This window comes from Ursus arctos, unplaced genomic scaffold (assembly GCF_023065955.2).
Source record: "Ursus arctos isolate Adak ecotype North America unplaced genomic scaffold, UrsArc2.0 scaffold_24, whole genome shotgun sequence".
NCBI lineage: Eukaryota > Metazoa > Chordata > Mammalia > Carnivora > Ursidae > Ursus > Ursus arctos.
Window position 1 is genome coordinate 1,281,435 of NW_026622919.1, and position 17,349 is coordinate 1,298,783.

General features: G+C 60.8%; 2 protein-coding genes across 3 annotated transcripts; both read left to right on the plus strand.

The window, feature by feature from the left end:
* Positions 1-1,036: 1,036 nt before the first annotated feature.
* Positions 1,037-5,068, plus strand: PPP1R27 (protein phosphatase 1 regulatory subunit 27). Of its 2 annotated transcripts, XM_026483881.4 has the most exons (4): positions 1,037-1,093; positions 1,320-4,173; positions 4,259-4,409; positions 4,728-5,068. In XM_026483881.4, exons 2-4 carry the CDS (start codon positions 3,984-3,986, stop codon positions 4,849-4,851), a joined length of 465 nt encoding a protein of 154 aa, XP_026339666.1. In that variant the 5' UTR covers positions 1,037-1,093; positions 1,320-3,983; the 3' UTR covers positions 4,852-5,068. The 2 variants fall into 2 exon arrangements, with proteins under 2 accessions (XP_026339666.1, XP_057173840.1); XM_057317857.1 differs by lacking the exon at positions 1,037-1,093 and having other exon boundaries at positions 1,138-4,173.
* A 438-nt stretch (positions 5,069-5,506) lies between these two features.
* MCRIP1 (MAPK regulated corepressor interacting protein 1) lies at positions 5,507-14,245 on the plus strand. Its single transcript, XM_026483887.4, has 5 exons — positions 5,507-5,584; positions 12,136-12,191; positions 12,284-12,402; positions 13,044-13,145; positions 13,342-14,245. The coding sequence occupies exons 2-5, from the start codon at positions 12,184-12,186 to the stop codon at positions 13,404-13,406; spliced, it is 294 nt and encodes a 97-aa protein (XP_026339672.1). The 5' UTR covers positions 5,507-5,584; positions 12,136-12,183; the 3' UTR covers positions 13,407-14,245.
* The last annotated feature ends 3,104 nt before the right edge of the window (positions 14,246-17,349 follow it).

Below are 17,349 nucleotides of genomic sequence, written 5' to 3' on the forward strand. Positions count from 1 at the left end.
CACAGTGTAATTGACTTGGAGAACCTCAGCTTGCTTAGAGTTCACACAGAGCAACTGGTTTCCCAGACTGGAAGCTTAGCTGCAGTGCTGGGCGGGTGGCCCTTGTGAGCCTGACTTAGCGACCCCTCCGGGCCCCGGGGCGGAGCCCCGCACGGGGGCTGGCGGGACTCAGGTGGTTGCCTTCCGGATGGACAGCGCCACCGGGGGCTTTGCATCTGTCGCTCTCCGAGCATGTCTACAGTGGCAGGTGGGACGGGAGGGCCGCCTGCGGACATTCTGGGAGGGAATGGAAGTGGACACACAGTCCACCTTAGGTCAAGGACAGAGCACACAACGCTCAGTGTTCTGCCACTGCGGGCATCCCACCAGCCCTCCAGCCCCGACGTGCCCCCAGACCAGGAAGCACGCATGGATTGCTTGATCCCCGGCCCCCCAGCTCGGATGCCTGTGTGCCGGTCGGGGCTTCCTGGTTCCGGTGCACAGTGGGAAACACGACCCTAAAACGTGCTGTGAACGTGGCTCTCCCAGTGTTCTCCGCTCCCTCTCCCAGCCGCAGGCCCGTGTGCCTGCCCTCGCCCTTCCTACTGCCGGCGGCCCGCCCTCCTGCCTTCACAGACCCCAGCCCAGGCGAGCGGTACACAGTGTAGTGCCCTGGGCAGCACTCCTCTGGCTCCTCAGCCCTGGTCCTCGGTGGCCTGTGCCGGGGCTGCTTCCAGCTCGTCCACTCCAGTCCTGCTCCGGCCGACACAATGAGACAAGTATCCAAGGAAAGGTGAGTGCGGGCCCTTGAGCTTCTGTGGGAAGAGGATGGTAGCCCTGCCCTCCAAGTTGTGAGCCGTTCCGTTCCCCCAGGGGAACACACGGCCTCCAGCGGAGAAAACCGGCATCGGCATCGGGGATCGGCATTCAGCGAGGCCACCAGGAGCCACAGCTCCGGGGGGGGGGGGGGGAGGCTGGGCCCAATCCCGTGCTCCCCGCCCGGCGACAGGTGTGGGTGACCCTGAGGACCCAGCTGTGCCAAGCCAGGTCCTGTGCACAGAGAGCTGGGCCCAGGCGCCGCCAGCAGCGCGGTCATGCGCTCGCGGGACAGGGAGTGAGTCACCCATACCTTTCCCCTTCTGCAAAGGCAGCTGATGAGCACATTCCAGGGCCTGGCCGGGCTGGGAGGCTGCGGGGTGGAGTCCAAAACCTGGCGGGGCTGGCGGATTAGCAGGCGGCTTCACACGCTCAGGGTGGGCAGTGAAGGCTTAACAGCCTGTGACATCCCAAATCGCCCTCTCTCCCTCTCCCCCTCCCTGCTTCTCTTCTGCTTTCTCCAGGTGTCCCTGAAGTGCAACAGCCCCTTGAGGTCTTCTGGCCTCAGAACCCGCCGGCAGGGAAGGCACCAGCAAGGGGCCTGCACCCATTCTCCTAACAGGCCCTCGCGCTCCTGTTTCCTGCCGGGTGCGAAGCCTAACTAGCTGTGTTCCTCGGACTTTTCAAAGTAAGCTTTTCGGATTAAATGTCTTGGTTTGCTTTAGTCCTCTGGAAGGCAGAAGCCTAACCTGGTACAAACCAGGCCACCTCACAGGTTCACGCGGGCGTCGGGGACAAAGCTGGATGAATGCAGGTCTGGTTGTACTGGGGCTGCGTGAGAGATAGGCTTGGTCAACAGTCTCAGGTCAGACGCTCACCCCTGGCTTCTGACGAAAGGTTTCCAAAACGGGATGCCTCAGGTCATGCCCGTGGTTTAGAGGGCACTCCCGTGTCCTCGCGAGAATAAAAAGCACATTAAGTACCTCTCAGGGGGTCTGTTGTGACTGGGGGGGGGTGCTTTGGGCACCCATCCCTTCTCTGATCCAAATGGAAACGCCAAAGCCACCAACCCCCAAGCTCTCAGCTCCCTTTATTGGATGGACCAGGGGGTGCTTCACTGGGGCTGGGGCTGGCCTGTCTCCGGCCCAAAGCTGGGTCACTCTTGGGAAGGGCTGCGCCCCTGGCAGCCTCATCCAGGGTTCTGGGAGGGCAGACAGAACTTTCCACGACACCAGAAGAGGCAGTCTTCACATCAAAGGAAAGTTTTCTCCTGTAAAGAAGCCGAAGCAGCTGTACTGACTCCTCCCAAGTGACCAGAGGTTAAGATCACCTGGCACTGTCCCCTGAGCCCTGGAGTTCAGGAAACTGGGCACCAGCCCTGCACTGGGGTCCCGTGGGGCCGGGCCGGCCAGCAGGTGGGGGCTCTGAGACGGGCTGGGAACGCTCGTCAGGGCAGGGAGTCCGTCTTAGGCTGTGCCCCGTTTCCCAACAGCACCTGGCCCGAGGCTTTGCACCTAGAGGGGGTTAGAGACATTTGTTGATTCGGTTTTGTCGGATTGAAAGCAGCCTGGTGACGCAAGGCTGCTGGTAACCAGGCTGCCTGCCCCAGCCCTGTGCAGAGTGCCCGTCAAGTGCCCATCAGTCTGGGTTCTGTCCTCATTCAGGACTTGGGTGACCACCCAGGGGGATCTCACCAATGTTACGGGCTTAACTGCATCCCTCCAATATTCCTATGTTGAAATGCTCACCCCCAGGACCTCAGACTATGATCTTACTTGGAAATAGCAGGTGTCACAGATGTGATCAGTCAAGATAGGTCATGCTGGAATAGGGGGACCCTAATCCGATGACTGCTGTCCTCATAAAAAGAGGAAATTTGGACACGGACACGCACACAGGGAAAAGGCCACGCGGACATGAAGGCAGAGATGGAGTGCCATGTCTACAAGCCAGAGAACACCAAGGGCCAGCACCAGAAGCCAGGAGATGGGCATGGAACGGATTCTCCCTCTGAAGGAACCAACACTGCTGACCCCTTCATGGACTTCCGGCCTCTAGAGCCACGAGAAAATAGCGTTTAAGTCCCCAGTCCAGCACTTTGTAACAGCGGCCCTAACAAATGCAGCCAGCCCACCTCCCGCACTGCGGGCGCTGTCCCTGACCCCACAGGTATGCTTCCGGCTGTGTGCCCGCATGTCCACTGCCTCTTCTCTCCACTGAGGCCCAGGCCACCTCCAGACGTTGGGTGCTGCAGGAAGACAGCTAGCGTTGGCTCCGCATCTCCTTAGCCTTCCACTGCTTAGCTCTCCAGGTGTCCGGGCACACACCCCGCAGGATATGATGGCCCGTCCTGGTTGAGCAGACTGGATGCTCTCTTAAGCGGGAGCACGTGTGTCCTCGGCAGTAAGTGGCCGGAGCCTGGAAGCAGGGGAAGTGTGGAGGGTGCGGACATGGGGGTGGAGGGAAATAAGGGCATTGTGGGGAGGGCTTCCTGATGGGCAGCGTGGGTTGGGCAGACGGGAGCAGAGGCATTTACTTAGATTCTAACCTGGGAAGTTTCTGAGGGGGAAGCAGAGGGATACAGGCCCGACAGAAGGTGCCAAGTGACAGGGAGGGATACGGGTAGGCCTGGGCCTTCCCTGGCACGGTCAGGGCCCTGTGCCCCCTCAGCTGTGGGCAGCCCCCTTGCTTTCCAGGAGGTGGGAGCAGCCGTCCTCCCCAGACATCATGGCTTTTCCCTGAGTTTCCAGGCCTTTGGGAGACGCCTGGGCCCTCTCCGTGACCTTGGTACCCGCTCACCTTCCTCATGGGTCCTGTCCTTCTAGTGCCTTCTCCTGCCCTCTGTAAGGCACCTTCTAGGCCCAGCTGTGGGGCAGACAGCAGTGGCCAGGAAGGATCTGACCCCTCTGGCCAGGGCACAGCGACAGGTGGGCTGAAAGATGAGCTCCTGAACATGATCCTGAGCCCAGGCCGGAGCTGCTCGGTTTCGGCCCCTCCCGGCGTGAGCATGACTGCGCAGCTTTATATAGCACCGCCGGTCCTCTATAAGAGGGGCTGCTCCGTCACAGGGCAGCAGAGGAGCCGCGGTGGCGCTGGGGGACACTGCATGCGCTGTCTGATCCGGGCCGGACACGTCCCTTCCCCGAGCAGTAGGGTCCCCACAAGGTGGGCCCGCCACAGCACCCAGGATGCCCAGCAGGACCAGCCGCTATGCCCGGTACAGCCCACAGCAGCGGCGCAGACGGCTGCTGGCAGACCGCAGCGTGCGCTTCCCGAACGACGTCCTGTTCTTAGACCACATCCGCCAAGGGGACCTGGAACAGGTAGGGCGCTTTATCCGGGCTCGGAAAGTCGCCCTGGACACCATCCACCCCTCAGGTGAGTGCCTGTGGGGCCAGCGCGGGGTCTGTGCGGTGTCAGGGGAAGGTCTCAGCCTTGACCCCTCCTGCTCTGCACTGCACAGGCCTGGCCGCCCTGCACGAGGCTGTGCTCTCTGGAAACCTGGAGTGTGTGAAGCTGCTGGTCAAATACGGGGCTGATATCCACCAGCGGGACGAGACTGGCTGGACACCCCTGCATATCGCCTGCAGCGACGGATACCCGGACATAGCCAGGTGAGAGGGTCAGGCTAGGGGCTTCATCCCAACGGCTCTGGCCTCAAGTGGCCTCCAGGATGTGGTCTCCCAAAGGTGGCCCTGGTGGTACAGCTAAGAACCCTAAGAGCTTCTAGAATCTCCCTTCTGCCCTCTTGCCTTCCCTAGAGCAAACTGGCAAAGTCGGCTATTGTTTCTGGAGGGTCACGTTTCCTCCTCTTCACCCCTCCTGGAAAAATTTTAAAAAAGGTGTACCTCAGGACTCCAGCCTGCAATCCGGGGGGGTTGGGGTGAGAGCATCCTTGGGGCCACCTCCCCACTGCCGCCTTTGCACCCCAGGTACCTCATCTCCCTGGGGGCAGACAGAGAGGCAGCCAACGACGATGGAGACCTGCCCTCAGACCTCATCGACCCAGACTTCAAGGACCTGGTGGAGCTCTTCAAAGGGACCAAGATGGACTGAGCCCTGTGCTGCCCTCCCAGGGCTCTGGCCCTCCCTAGAGAAGTTGGGTGCCCACCTCCCCCAGGTGCTTGGACCTGCCCCACCGGTAGGGCCGGCAGGCGGCCAGGACCCCCGTACCTGGGCGCAACCCCATCCCCCACACTTCTGGCCTGGCTTTTTCTCCAGGTGAATTTTTTATTGTGACACTTTTTACTTTTTCAATAAACGTCATTCCCTAGCCCCTGGTGGTAGCCTGATTACTGGGGACGGGACCGTCCCAGTTCCCCCGCTTCCGGTGGTCAGCGGGCCCTGCCATCCATGCCAGGCTTGGGGGTCCAGGGGACAGCGCCAGCGCAGGGAGCCAGACTCTCGGGGGTCTCTGAGGTCTCCGGCCGCGCCAGCCCTGAACCCCCAGGACCCAGCCGTCCCCAGCCCCTCAGCTGGGCTTCCCGCGGCTCCGCAACCCCACCCGCTTCCGGACCCGCCCCGCTGGCCCCGCGCCCCCTGCCCCCGGACTCAGACCCCGCCGGCCCGGCCCACGCTCTATCCCGCAGCACCCGGGCCCAGAGCAAACCCATGCGCCGGCACCGCAATCCCCGGGCCTGAGGCCCCGCCCCCAGAGGCCCCGCCCCCGCCGTCCTGGGCGCACCGGCCGTCACGTGGCTCTCACGCTCCCCGCGCCTGCGCGCGCGGCGGTGACGTCACTTCCGGCCGGGCCCCAGCTGGCGGCGGCGGCGGTGGCCGAGCGGGCTAGGTGAGGCGGGAGCGGGGGCGGGGGTGAGGGCGGGGGTGAGGGCGGGGCGGGCGCGGCCGGGACCCGCCCTGGCGCGGCGGCTGGCTAGGGGAGGGCCCGGGCGGGGTCGCGGAGGGCCGGGAGCGGGCCCCCGGTTCGGTCTGCTGCGCCCGAGTTCCTGGGCCTGCTGGGCGGCGCGTATCCCGCCGCGGGCGGTGCGGCGAGGAGGGGGCGTGGGGACGTGGCGGGGCCGGTCCGCGGCGGTCTAGGGACCGGGCGCCCCGACATCCCGGGGAGATGGGCTCGGAAGGGGCAACCGGGGGGCCCGCCCTTTTCAGTCTTTGAAGCAGCCGCCGCCGAGGTGGACAAATGTCTCTCGCCTTCTCCATTTTCCAAAGGGAACATTTCTGAGGATGCTTCTTGGTTCTTGAAATGCATCTGGCGAGGTCCCCCGCAGTTTTTCCGGCTTTCCGTTGTCCACCCTTTCCCACAGTCCCGGCCTCCGCAGGCCAGGTGGTGCGGGGCTAGGTGCAGGGTGGCAAGGGGGGTAAGATGCGCCCGGCCCTCAGGGAGTTAGCTCACTGGGCTGCCCAGCCTGACAACGCCCTGGGGGCTGCCACACAGTTGGTGGTGGACAGAGTGCCACCGAGGAGTGCCGGGCTGGAAGCCGTGCGTGTGTGTGTGTGTGTGTGTGTCCGTCCCCCTGTGTCCTGTTTCTAATTATAAAAGCAACTCGGGTTGTGACAAAGCTCGGGGGTATGGAGGTGCAATGTCCCGTCCTCTGGCCAGCCCCAGGGAGGCTTCCAAGAAAAGGCGGTCTTTTAGCTGAATCCCAAGGATGAGTAAGACCCTATTGGGCGGAGGGGACACCTTGAGCAAGGGCCCCTGAGCTGTCATTGGGGAGCAGCCAGTGAGTTCTGGGTAGGGAACTTCTGGAGAGGAGTGGGAGTGGAGAGGAAAGGGAGCAGGGGCCACGTCCTGCAGGACATGAGCTTGAGTTGGGGTGAGCTGAGGGGGTGGCGACGTTTCTGGGTCTGGTGGTGGGGGTGCAGGCGCTCAGGGCTGTTGGTTGGGATGGGAGCTGCTGCCATCAGCCAGGAAGGAGGGTGAGGGTGCGGTGCTTAGAGGTTTTGCCCCCGTGGGTCTTCAGGGGACTGCCGCTGTTGGCATCGAGTAGAGCAGTATTCTGGCCCGTGTTTGGTTAGTAGATCATTTTCTAGAAGTCTTAATGGCTGAAACTGTTGAGTACCACAGAGACACAGAGTATCATGGGAAAATGGAATCTAAGAAAATCTGAACATCATAAATTCCCAAGGAACACAGAACGACGGCCATTTGCATCACTGATTCTAACTCTAGAATACTCATTGTCACCTTTCTGAACAACAGAGTGTCCTCTCCTCTCCTGTCCTTAGGCATATGGCTGCGTGTGGGGAAAGAGTTTGAGACTGGGGGGCTGGAAGCTGGGCTTTGGGTTCCCCCATGCCCTGCCTCCCCCCAGGAGCTCTCAGAAAGTCCTTGGTTCCCGTGCAAGAACAAGGTACAAAACTTACCCATCCGGAGAGACTCCCTTCTTGTCTCTAAGTAGAACTGTGTTGATGTCAGGGGTATCCAGGGACCTGCCACGGGCAGGTGCCAGCAAGGGCAGCAGCGGGCTCGGGGATGCTCAGGTCAGCTGAGCTGTCTGGGCCTGGCCCTGGCTGCTGTGGCCCTGGAGGCTTAGGTCCTGGGAGCCACTGGGGGTTCAGACCCTACTTTGCCCGGTGGCAACTGCTTGCTGTGGCTGGTGGCACTGCTGCCTTTTCACACGTCCTGGACATTCCTGGGCCTCCACCTCCCTATGAATGGGCTGGCTCTGCATTTGGGGTGCCCAGCACTGTCCTGGACCGTGCTTCATAGTCAGCAGTGGCCCTGCCACTCCCAGATGTGCCCAGTCAGTGTGTTCTTTCTGCGATTATCCTGTCTGTTGTGAAGCAGGAGAGCCTAGGGAGCCTCCTTGGGGGCTGCTTTGGCTTAGATGAGCACTCTGAGGCCCAGAGAGGGAAGGGATTTCCCTGGGGGCAGCAGAGCAAGGATGGATGACCTCCAGCCGCAGAATGGTTCTGGACCCTGCTGTGTGCCTAGCACGCACCACCGGCTGCCGTGAGCTCGGCAGCCACGGACAAGAGCCAAGCCCTGCAGAGTGCACAGTGGGGGGCAGCGTGCGGTTCTCTGTGGTGATGGCAGCTGGCAGAGGTGGTCTGTTACAGAGACTGTGTTCGGGGGTGGGCTGGAGCCCAGCAGTCAGACACACCTGAAGGAATAGATTGGGCCAGACTGAGGGCTTTAGAGGGCCCAGGGCTTCAGAGCAGGGAATTACTTGGGGAGGGGTGTCAGGACCAGGGTTGGGGAGAATGGTGCAGGAGGCTGTGCTGTTGTGGGGGAGGTAGTTGGATCGGGGTGGCTGCAAATGGGAAGAGGTAGCTGGAGAGCACATTGGAGCCTCTGGGAAGGATGGCCCTGGGCTTTCGGATGGTGGGATTGTGGGCCGAGGGGAGACCGTTGTTTTGTCGTTAGATCTGAGACACCAGTAGCTGAGCTGCCCCTCACATCATGGCCACCAAGATCGGAAGGAAGCTGTAAACATCAGTGTGCTAGCAATTGCCAGATGGGACCTGGTGGTGGTGGTGGTGGTGGTGGTGGTGGTGGTGGTGGTGGTGTTTTTTAAGATTTTATTTATTTATTCAACAGAGCAAGAGAGAGAGAACACAAGCAGGGGGAGCAGCAGAGGGAGAGGGAGAAGCAGACTCCCTGCTGAGCAGGGAGCCCAACGCGGGGCTGGATCCTAGGACCCCGGGATCATGACCTGAGCTGAAGGCAGACGCCTCACCGACTGAGCCCCCCAGGCGCCCCCAGAGCTAAGGAAATAATTGTGCCTCTAGTCCTTGTGAGCAGAAGAGGGAAAGCATATGAGGGAGGGATGGCGGTGGTTTGGGAAGTGGTGAAGGCCAGGTACTGTCTGATTAGGGCTCCTGCCTGCCCCTCACCTGCGTACCAAGTCCCCGTCCTAATGGACCGGAGGCTCCGTGGTCCTCCATGGCTCGGCCTGTCTTGCCAGGTGTCCTTGGCACTCCTTCAGGCTGGTGCCACTCTCCCCAGCACTCTGGTCCTTCCTGCCTCCTCCACACCTGCCTCTCTTCGTGGCCCTGCTCAGCACCTTCCCCTGGTGGTACACACACTCAGATGTCCCTCTGCTTCGTCAGACGTGCCCCGTGGCCAGCCTGGCCTCCTGCCTCCCTTCGTAGTGTTCCTCACGGACAGGCAGCCCTGGCTCACCGCCCACACCCTCCCCTCACCCCACCGAGACCGTTCCTGCTGAGGCCGTGGAGGGTTCACCGTGCGGGTCCGGCGGTCGCTTAGGTCCAGGTTGCACTGCAGCTATGCCCTAAGATGTCTCCCTGCTGATGACCTCCTGCCCTTTCTCCCGTCGGAGCCTCCGTGCTCGGCCGTCTGCCGGGGGCTGCTCCCAGCGGGCTCGTGTCCCCAGGCTTCCATCCTGGCCTTCCGGGTCAGCTGCTTCTGCTCAGCCTCAGTGCTGTGATTTGCCTGCTCTTGCGGTGGTTCTTGCTCCCAGCCGTGTCGTCTTCGTGGCAGGAGTGGGCTCGGCATATACCCCCTTCTTAGTGACTCTTCCTTCGGGGGCTTGTGAGGGGCACTTCTCTGCTTGCTCCCGTGCACCTCCCGGCGGCCGCATGGCTCTTGTCTCGGGCACGTACCCAGGACTAGAATGGCTGTCACTGTCAGGGGGTGCATTTTTTTTACTGGAAACTTTATTTGGGGTCGGGATTGGAGGTCCTGTCACTGTAGGAGGTGAGGAGGCTGAGTGAGTGGCAGGTCACTGTCTCTTCTGTCCCCAGGGGAGCAGCAGGCCTTTGGCCTCTCAGGAGGCTGCTTCTCCAGGAGAAGCCTCTCGGTGCCCCTGAGTCTCGCCAGGCGGCAGGGTCTGGTGGGGGTGGGGCCAGTACAAGAGGTTGGTGTTAAGGGCCCCGGGGAGGGGGGCTGAGCTGGAGGGAAGGCTGGGAGGGTGCAGAGGGTTCTCCGGTCTGGGAAGACAGGTTGGTTGGACACAGGCTGTAGCAGTCAGCCTGGGGGGCTGTGACCTTCTGCTGGGAACAGAAGCAGAAAGTGGCTCCTTTTTAAAGTGTCATTTTATTTGCTCCTCGAGCCCTGAGGCTGTGAGAAGCTGCTGGGTGTGTGACGCCTAGCAGAGGCTCTTCCTTACCCAGTTTGTCCAGGGTACCAGAAACCTGCACTGAAGTGGGATGTCCATACAGGAGGGCTTTGGTGACAAATGAGCAGGCCTGGGACAGGGAGCTGGTGTGACTTCACCATGCTGCTGGTTTAGTCAGGAAGCCCAGTGGGCAGCAGGGCTGGGTCCTCAGTGTGGGGACCAAGCACTCTGTGGGTCTGGGCTCAGGTCACAGGCACAGCCCCTGCAGGCCAACTGCTCTGCAGAGACAGACAGGAGCAGTGAGGTGTCCAGAGAACCCCATTGTCACATGTGTGTGTAGGCAGAGTGACGGGAGCCAAGGGGGCTGAGCACCTGAGTTAGTCTGAGAGGATGAGTAGGGACCCTAAGATGAGGTCTCAGTGCCCACAAAGACCAGATGGTCCCCAGAGGCTGCCGTTGGAGGAGAGGCCTGAAGCGGGGCAGGTGAGGTGGGGAGGGCAGGTGCCCTGCAGCAGGGGCCTCCTGCATGGAGGAGGACAAACTGTAGGAAGACTAAGGGCTCCTGGGCAGAAGGAGATGGCCTGGCTGAGGGCAGGCGGGCTGGCCGGTACTCCTGGCCCCTCCATCCTGTCGTGTAACTGGAGCTTCCCACCTTGTCCCACTGCTGACAGCCCAGTGAGTGTCCCAGGGTGTCCTTAGGCCAGAGGGGGCTTTCCCTCTACTCTGGTGTTCGGGGGGCTGACACCTGAGAAAGAGGACCTTGGGCAGTGAGACCCCTGAGTTCAGGGAAGGAGAAGTCCCTTTGTAAGGGGCTGGCCTTCTGCGGGGTGGGGTGGGGTGGGGTGGGGCGTGGGCTGCCATGTGCGCTCCAGGAAGCTGGTTTTATGCTCTTTTGTGGGTCTTGTCTTGCTCCCTGGGCTTGTGTTTACCTGTGCAGGTGTTCAAAGGCTGGGTCATTGATGACATGACTGAATAAACCAGAGAGCAAGGCCCACAGCAGCCCCCCTTTCTGGCCCTCTGGGAAGGGCTGCAGCTCCATGCTCTGGGCTCCAGGGGGGAGGGGCGCAGGGGGGCAGAGGCTCTTGTGCTCAAGAGCCCCCTCCCTCTGCCCCCAGTAGCTAGGGTTGTCTGTTCTGGGGCCAGGCCTGGGACTGGCCCTGTGTAGACAGCTTCCTTACTCTGTGCTGTGTTGTCAGCCAGAGAGAGAGGGCACCGTTCCCTGGCCAGTTTGAGACTGAGCTTAAAAATACTGACCCTGGGGACGTCTGGGGGCTCAGTCAGTGAAACGTCTGCCTTCGGCTCAGGTCATGATCCCGGGGTCCTGGGATTGAGCCCCCCGTTGGGCTCCCTGCTCAGGGGGGAGTCTGCTTCTCCCTCTGTCTGCCACTCCCCCTGCTTGTGCGCTCTCTCTCTCCCTCTCTCTCTGACAAATAAATAAATAAAACGTTAAAAAAAAAAATATCATGGGGGCGCCTGGATGACTCAGTTGGTTAAGCGTCTGCCTTCGGCTCAGGTCATGATCCCGGGGTCCTGGAATTGAGTCCCACATCGGGCTCCTTGCCCGGCGGGGAGTCTGCTTCTCCCTCTCCCCGTTGCTTGTGCTCTCTCTCTCACTATCGCTCTCTCTCTCAAATAAATAAAATCTTAAAAAAAAAAAAAAACCACCCACCCCTCCCCCCAGGCTGTAAAATCTGAGCTGCCAGGCCGTATACAGATGGCACCCTAGGGTCTCGGTGCCCAGGTCAGGCCCAGCACCTTCTTCCCAGCTCACACCTTTCCTCCAGCCCACCTGCCCTGTTGGGTCCTACCCGGGGCCCCGACTCGCTCGTGCCCTGGCCTCCAGGACCAGAAGCCGGGCGGGGTCTCTGCACCCCCGGGCCTCAGGCTCTTCTGCACTCCTTACCACGAAGCCTGTCCCTATTTTACAGATGGGAACCAGGCTCGGTGGAGACAGCACGCCAGGCCCTGCAGCAGGGAAGGCTGAGTTAGGGTTCCCTGGGGTCACTGCAGCTCTTCCCTGCAGACCCAGACTTCCTGAGAGGTGTTCTGTGGCTCTGGAAGGCCGAATCCGGGCGCTGCTGCTGGCACCATCCCAAGCTCCCTGACTGGGGGGACGGGGCTCCCTGAGTAGCGGTGGTCCAGGGGCTGTGGGCTCCCTGGAATGAACGGGCTCTGAGTTCAGGGGCACTTTGCTGGCCCCCAGCCTTCGTCTGGTTGACTCTGCCAGGATTGTGGCTGGGCTTCACCCAGCAGTTCGTCGTCAGCTTGAGGAAGAAGGTGGGCCCCACACCCCTCCCCACTCTGAAGCCCCTGTGGAGAGGGTGACTCTGTCCCACTCCCGGGGTCTGGGCTTCCCTTTTAGAGGCTGAGGGGACCCGGCAGTGGAGCGCAAGGACCAGACACCCCCGCGATGACCAGGTGGGTCCTGGGTGGTGGAGTGGCCTCCCCTGAAGGGGAGGGGATGGGCCCACTCTGTCCCCAGCCCTTCCTTACATGCTGGGCTCCCCCAGTTCCCCTGTCTCCAGAGTCGTCTACAACGGCAAGAGGAACAGTAGCCCCCGCTCTCCCACCAGCAGCAGTGAGATCTTTACCCCAGCCCATGAGGAGAATGTGCGTTTCATTTATGAAGGTACGTGGGGCACCGTACCTTCCAAGAAACTCCCCAGAGCCCCCCTCCTGCCGTTTCAGGGTGTGGGCTCTCCCCCAGCCTTCAGGGGCTGTGTCTAGTGAGGAGGCCTGGTTCTGGTCGTGGGGGGCAGGCCGCTCCGAGGGGAGGAAGCATCTGGAGCCGATCAGGTTGACTCCAGGAAAGGGAACCACTGTGGAAGACGGGACGATGGTGCGCTCCAGGAGGACCCGGGCGTGTTGAGAAGTGGTGTGGCCAGGCTGCGTGAGCACATGTGCACCCACATGTCCATGAGTGACGTGTGCCAGGATGTGGGAAAGGTGGGAAGCCTGCGTGTAGGATCAAGCGCTGATGGGCCACAGCTGTCTCTCTGAGTGCGGCCCTGGTCGTGGTAAAGACAAGGGCAGGCCTGATAGGAGCCAAGTCAGGGGCAGAGAGGAGAGAGGGGAGGCTTTTAGGACCAACCTCAGGTCAAGAGCAGGCCAGGCTGGGGGCTGAAAGCTGTGAAGTAGGGGGGCCGGGAGGGGGGCGGAGGAGCTACCAGGATGCTCTGAGGGCTGGGAAGGGTGCACTGACCACCTGGACTCTCCCTGACTACCCAGCCATGCGGGGGGCTCTTGACACCACCCCCTTGCTTTTCACAGCCTGGCAGGGCGTGGAGCGAGATCTTCGGAGCCAGATGTCAGGCAGCGAGCGGGGCCTGGTGGAGGAGTACGTGGAGAAGGTCCCGAACCCCAGTCTGAAGAGTGAGTGGAGAAGCTGACCTAGGAGGGAGGGGCCTGGCCAGGGGGCTGTGCTGCGGGGGAGGGCTGGAAGGCCCACCTCCTTCTGAGACAGTGTGGCAGAGTGGACCAGGTCCCAGGGCTTCCAGAGGCAGAAACGGGACAGGGGGCCCAGACCTGCCTCTCCGTCCGTGCCACACTGACTGCTCTGTCCCGACAGCCTTCAAGCCCATCGACCTGAGTGATCTGAAACGCCGGAACACGCCGGACGCCAAGAAGTCCTGAAGCGCCTGGTGTCCCTCCCCTGGCCTCTGGGAGACCTGGTGCCGCCTGATGTTGGTCTCCTGCGGGCTCAGCTCCTGGGAGGGGGAGGGGCCACGCACCCAGGGGGCTGTCATCCCCAGGACCAGGAGGGGCATGATTGATGGCCAAGGCCTGCCCTTCCTCCCCAAGCCCTCTCTTCTCTTCTCAGGGGGTCTCCAGCTGCCCCTGTCACTGGGGGGGTCTGGGCCCTGCCAGCCCCGACTCTCCCTGTAGTTGTGTCTCTGGAGCTGCCAGCCCCTACCCCAGGGCCTTGACTCTGACTGCTCTCCAGTTCCCATCACTTTGCCCCCCACCCTGCTGGCCCCTACGCCCCGGCCACTTCCAAGGTCAGGAGGGAGACAAGGGGGCCTCTGCTGTCTCCCAGGCTGGTGGGACTGGGCTTGTCCCTGAGGTGGCCAGGAGGCAGGACAAGGGTGGCCCCCCCATACCCGTTGTGTGTCCTCCACCAAGCCCTGCCGCTTTTCTGGCCTGGACACCTTGGGGAGCGTCTGAGTCTCACCCCACTGTCCAGTCCGGTCCCCTCCTTCCGCGCATCAGCTTCAGGATGGCACCAGCTCTCCAGGCCTGGAGGTCACCGAGCGCCCCTGCAGAGAGGGTCCTGGGTGACCAGGCCTAGCCCCTTGCTGTCTGCGGCCCTGTGGCCACAGCAGTCCCCTCGGGCAGGGGTGTGAGGCCGACCGTGGCCCTGTACCACCTGCTGGGATGGTCACCAGGGTCCCCTTTCCTTCCTGTGCCCCGCCAAAGCCAAGTGTCTGTGACTGGAGCCCAAGGACCAGTGAATAAAGGAGGGTGGCACTGGACCGGCCCCTTGGTCTGTCAGGCCCCTGTCCCAGCAGCCCACACAGGGCTGGAGATCCACGGCCATGCTCCAGGCCCCTGACACACAAATTCCATCGGGTCCCCGGGTTCCTCAGGGGGGGCCCGGGCCTCCTGGAGGGGGCAGTGGGAGGTGGAGGTGGGGGACTCATGGAGGAGAGAGGCTGAGGTGGCTCTCCTATGCCCTTTAGGGAACTATTGCCTTAGGGGTGGGGGCCCTGGAGGCAGAAGCCTCCCTCTGCAGCCCTGGACCTACACACTGGACCCCGGGGGGAGTGGCTCTTCCGCCGTTCAGATAAAGGGGTGTCCACTGGGCGTCACTGAGAGAGACCCAAGTGCACTTGACCTTCAAACCTGGTAGGCCTGGCCCAGATACACCAAGCTGGAATTTATTTTGGGAACACCCTTTCCTGGAAGAGTATTCCGGGGCCTACAGGTGACACCAGGAGGCATCTTCTTGGACGGGGGGTGCTCCCCAGGGACAAGGCACAGGAAGGACAGGTCATGTAATAAACAGCTGCCTTGGCTTGCTGCCAGTGGGCGCTGGCTGGTGCCAGGCCCCGAGCCAGGTCTCTAACCACGTGGCCGTGTTTGCTCCCCGGGGACCTGTGGGGTGTTTTGCTGAGGGGTTTGAATGCCCCCAGCTACCCTCCCTGGCCTCCTGCACTAGTGGTGATACTTGTGGGCCTATCCACCCCACCACCGCGTGTGTGTGGACCCCAGGAGGCCCCTCAAAGGCTTTTCCCTCAGTGTCCCTGCCAACTTAGCGTGTGTGAAATGGAGTCCCTCAGCCTGTGGTCTTTCTGCCAAGGACACCTCGGAGGTGGGAGTGTGCTTAAAAGGCCACATGCTAGAGCTCGGTTGGGGGCCCTGGAGGTCGAGGCTCTGGGGGCAGGGAAATGAGTGGGGGTGGAGGAGGAGCAGATGGGTGGAGGCATGCTGGCTGGGAGTGGAGCCATCCCTTCCCTAGCTTGGGTCCATGTGTCGCATTTGGAGATTTTATCTAATGGGTGAGGACTCTGCGGTCATAAAGGGGGTCTCAGAACAGGGGGAAGGGGCAGACATGGGGTAGAGGGATGCTAGCTAGTGGGGAGGTCCTCCCTGTTGGCCTGGCCCAGCTCTCAGGTGGGCACGGGCCCTCCGGTCTGAGCCCAGCCCCAGCTGTGCTGCCTCCTCCCTGTCCTAGGCGCTGGGGGTCTTCACCAGGGCTGTGTGGCTGCGCACAAGTGGTGGGAGACCCCTCGCCTCTGGTACGGTGAGGGCAGCGAGCATCTCGGTGAAACGGGTGCAACCGCTGGTTCGTCACGTGCTCTGCACACGTGCCCTCTGCACACATACATTAGTGCACATCACTAGTTCATTCAGTGTTGGCAACTCCATGGGGCAAGTTTTATGACCCTGCATTTACCTCCTTTCAGAGACTGGCCTTATTCCAATTTTTAGGCTTTTAGTTTTATCAGAATTTTGGTTTAGTAGACACTGAGTGAGTGTGCGCTCTGAGCACGTTTATGCGTACTGAGCACGAATGCTAATCCCCAAATCCTTGATACCCAGTCCGTGTTCCCCTTAACATCTCAGGATATTCTAGGTGGGTTATGGACTCAGGAGGGGAAGGCAGAGTGTATCTGCTGCATCTGTCTGCCTGACCTGTCCCTTAAGTCTTACCACCCCTGCCCCTTTTATGTATTGAAGACCCCTGGGTGCTTCAAGACGGAGTTCCCCGCATTCTGGATTTGGCTGGTCACTTCCTTCTGTCAACAGGCTCCTCCGTGCCCTGCATTTCTGTAAGCTGAAGCGAGGTACGCAGGCTGGATGGCATGTAAAATGATTGCTCTGGCTGCCATGCTGGAACAGGCTGTCGGCAGATTGAGGGTAGGAGCAGAGAGACCTATTCGGGCTACCTCGGTGAACCATAGGAAGAGGACGCCGGGTGGGGGGCACGCGAGGAGCTCTATGTAGACTGTGGAATTTGAGGGGTTGAGTGGGAAGATGAGTCTAAAGTGTGGATTTGGGAGGGTCACAGGAGCTGGAGATGAGACTGGGAAGCCATCTAGATATTGATAGTTTTCACATATCGATAAGGGAGGAGGGTGGCCCGATCCCTGGGCACTGCAGTCAAGGAGGGAAGGAGGTAGGGAAAAAAGGGACTGAGCAGTGGAAAGTGAGGTCAGAGAAAGAGCAAGCAGGGGGAGGACCTGGGGATGAGGGCTGCGGAAGTGTCCAGGAAGAGGTGGAGGTAGTTCAGAGAGTGGACCCCCTTCGTCTTCTCCCACCCCCACCTACAGACAACCATTTTCACTTCTTTAGCTGACGCTTTGTATTTCCAAGTAGCACGCGTACACGGTTCCTTCTTGGTTTTCCTATTTCGTTCTCCTCTTCCCCGCTGCCACAATACACATACGTTCTCCCCATCCACCGTGCTCCCTAGACAGTTCTCTCTTTCTCTCCTGACTTTGGTCACGTCATGTTGAGTATTTACATTATGACGTCTGTGTTTGTGTTCAGAGCTGAACCATGTGGTAAATTGTGATTGTTTTTCTTTTCTGCCCAACTTTTTGTTTTCCTTGAAGTTACTAATGGCCTTCTTTTTTCATTTGCTTAGCTTTCTATGTACTAACACTAATTAAGTCTTGAACTGTCCACCAGGTCATCTAAATTTCCCTCTCTCTGATCTCCTTGAGGGTGTCTGTCCTGGAACTTTCTGCCGTGCTTGAGGTCCCCTCACCCCAGTGTTGTGCTCTGCCTGACGCACAGCTGCCATCCTGGGGATGACCTCTCAACTCTCCTAGGTTTGATCCCTGTTTATTGTGTAGTCCGGGTTTTCCTCTTTCTCACTGTTCACACTCATTTTAGTAGTGCGTGTTACACACACATGCATGTGGGCACAGGCAAGGGAGTACCTGTGTGCTTTGGGGGAAGGGCCTAAGGTGAAGGACTGCAATGGAGATGCGGAAGAGGCAGAGGGCCTGGAGTGTGCATTTTCCTGGGCACACAGATGTGTGGGTGCTGGGCTGTGAGAAAGTGGCTTCTCCCACCACACCCCCTCCTCTCCACCTGCAGGGCTCCCTGGTCAGAAGTCAGTGTTTAT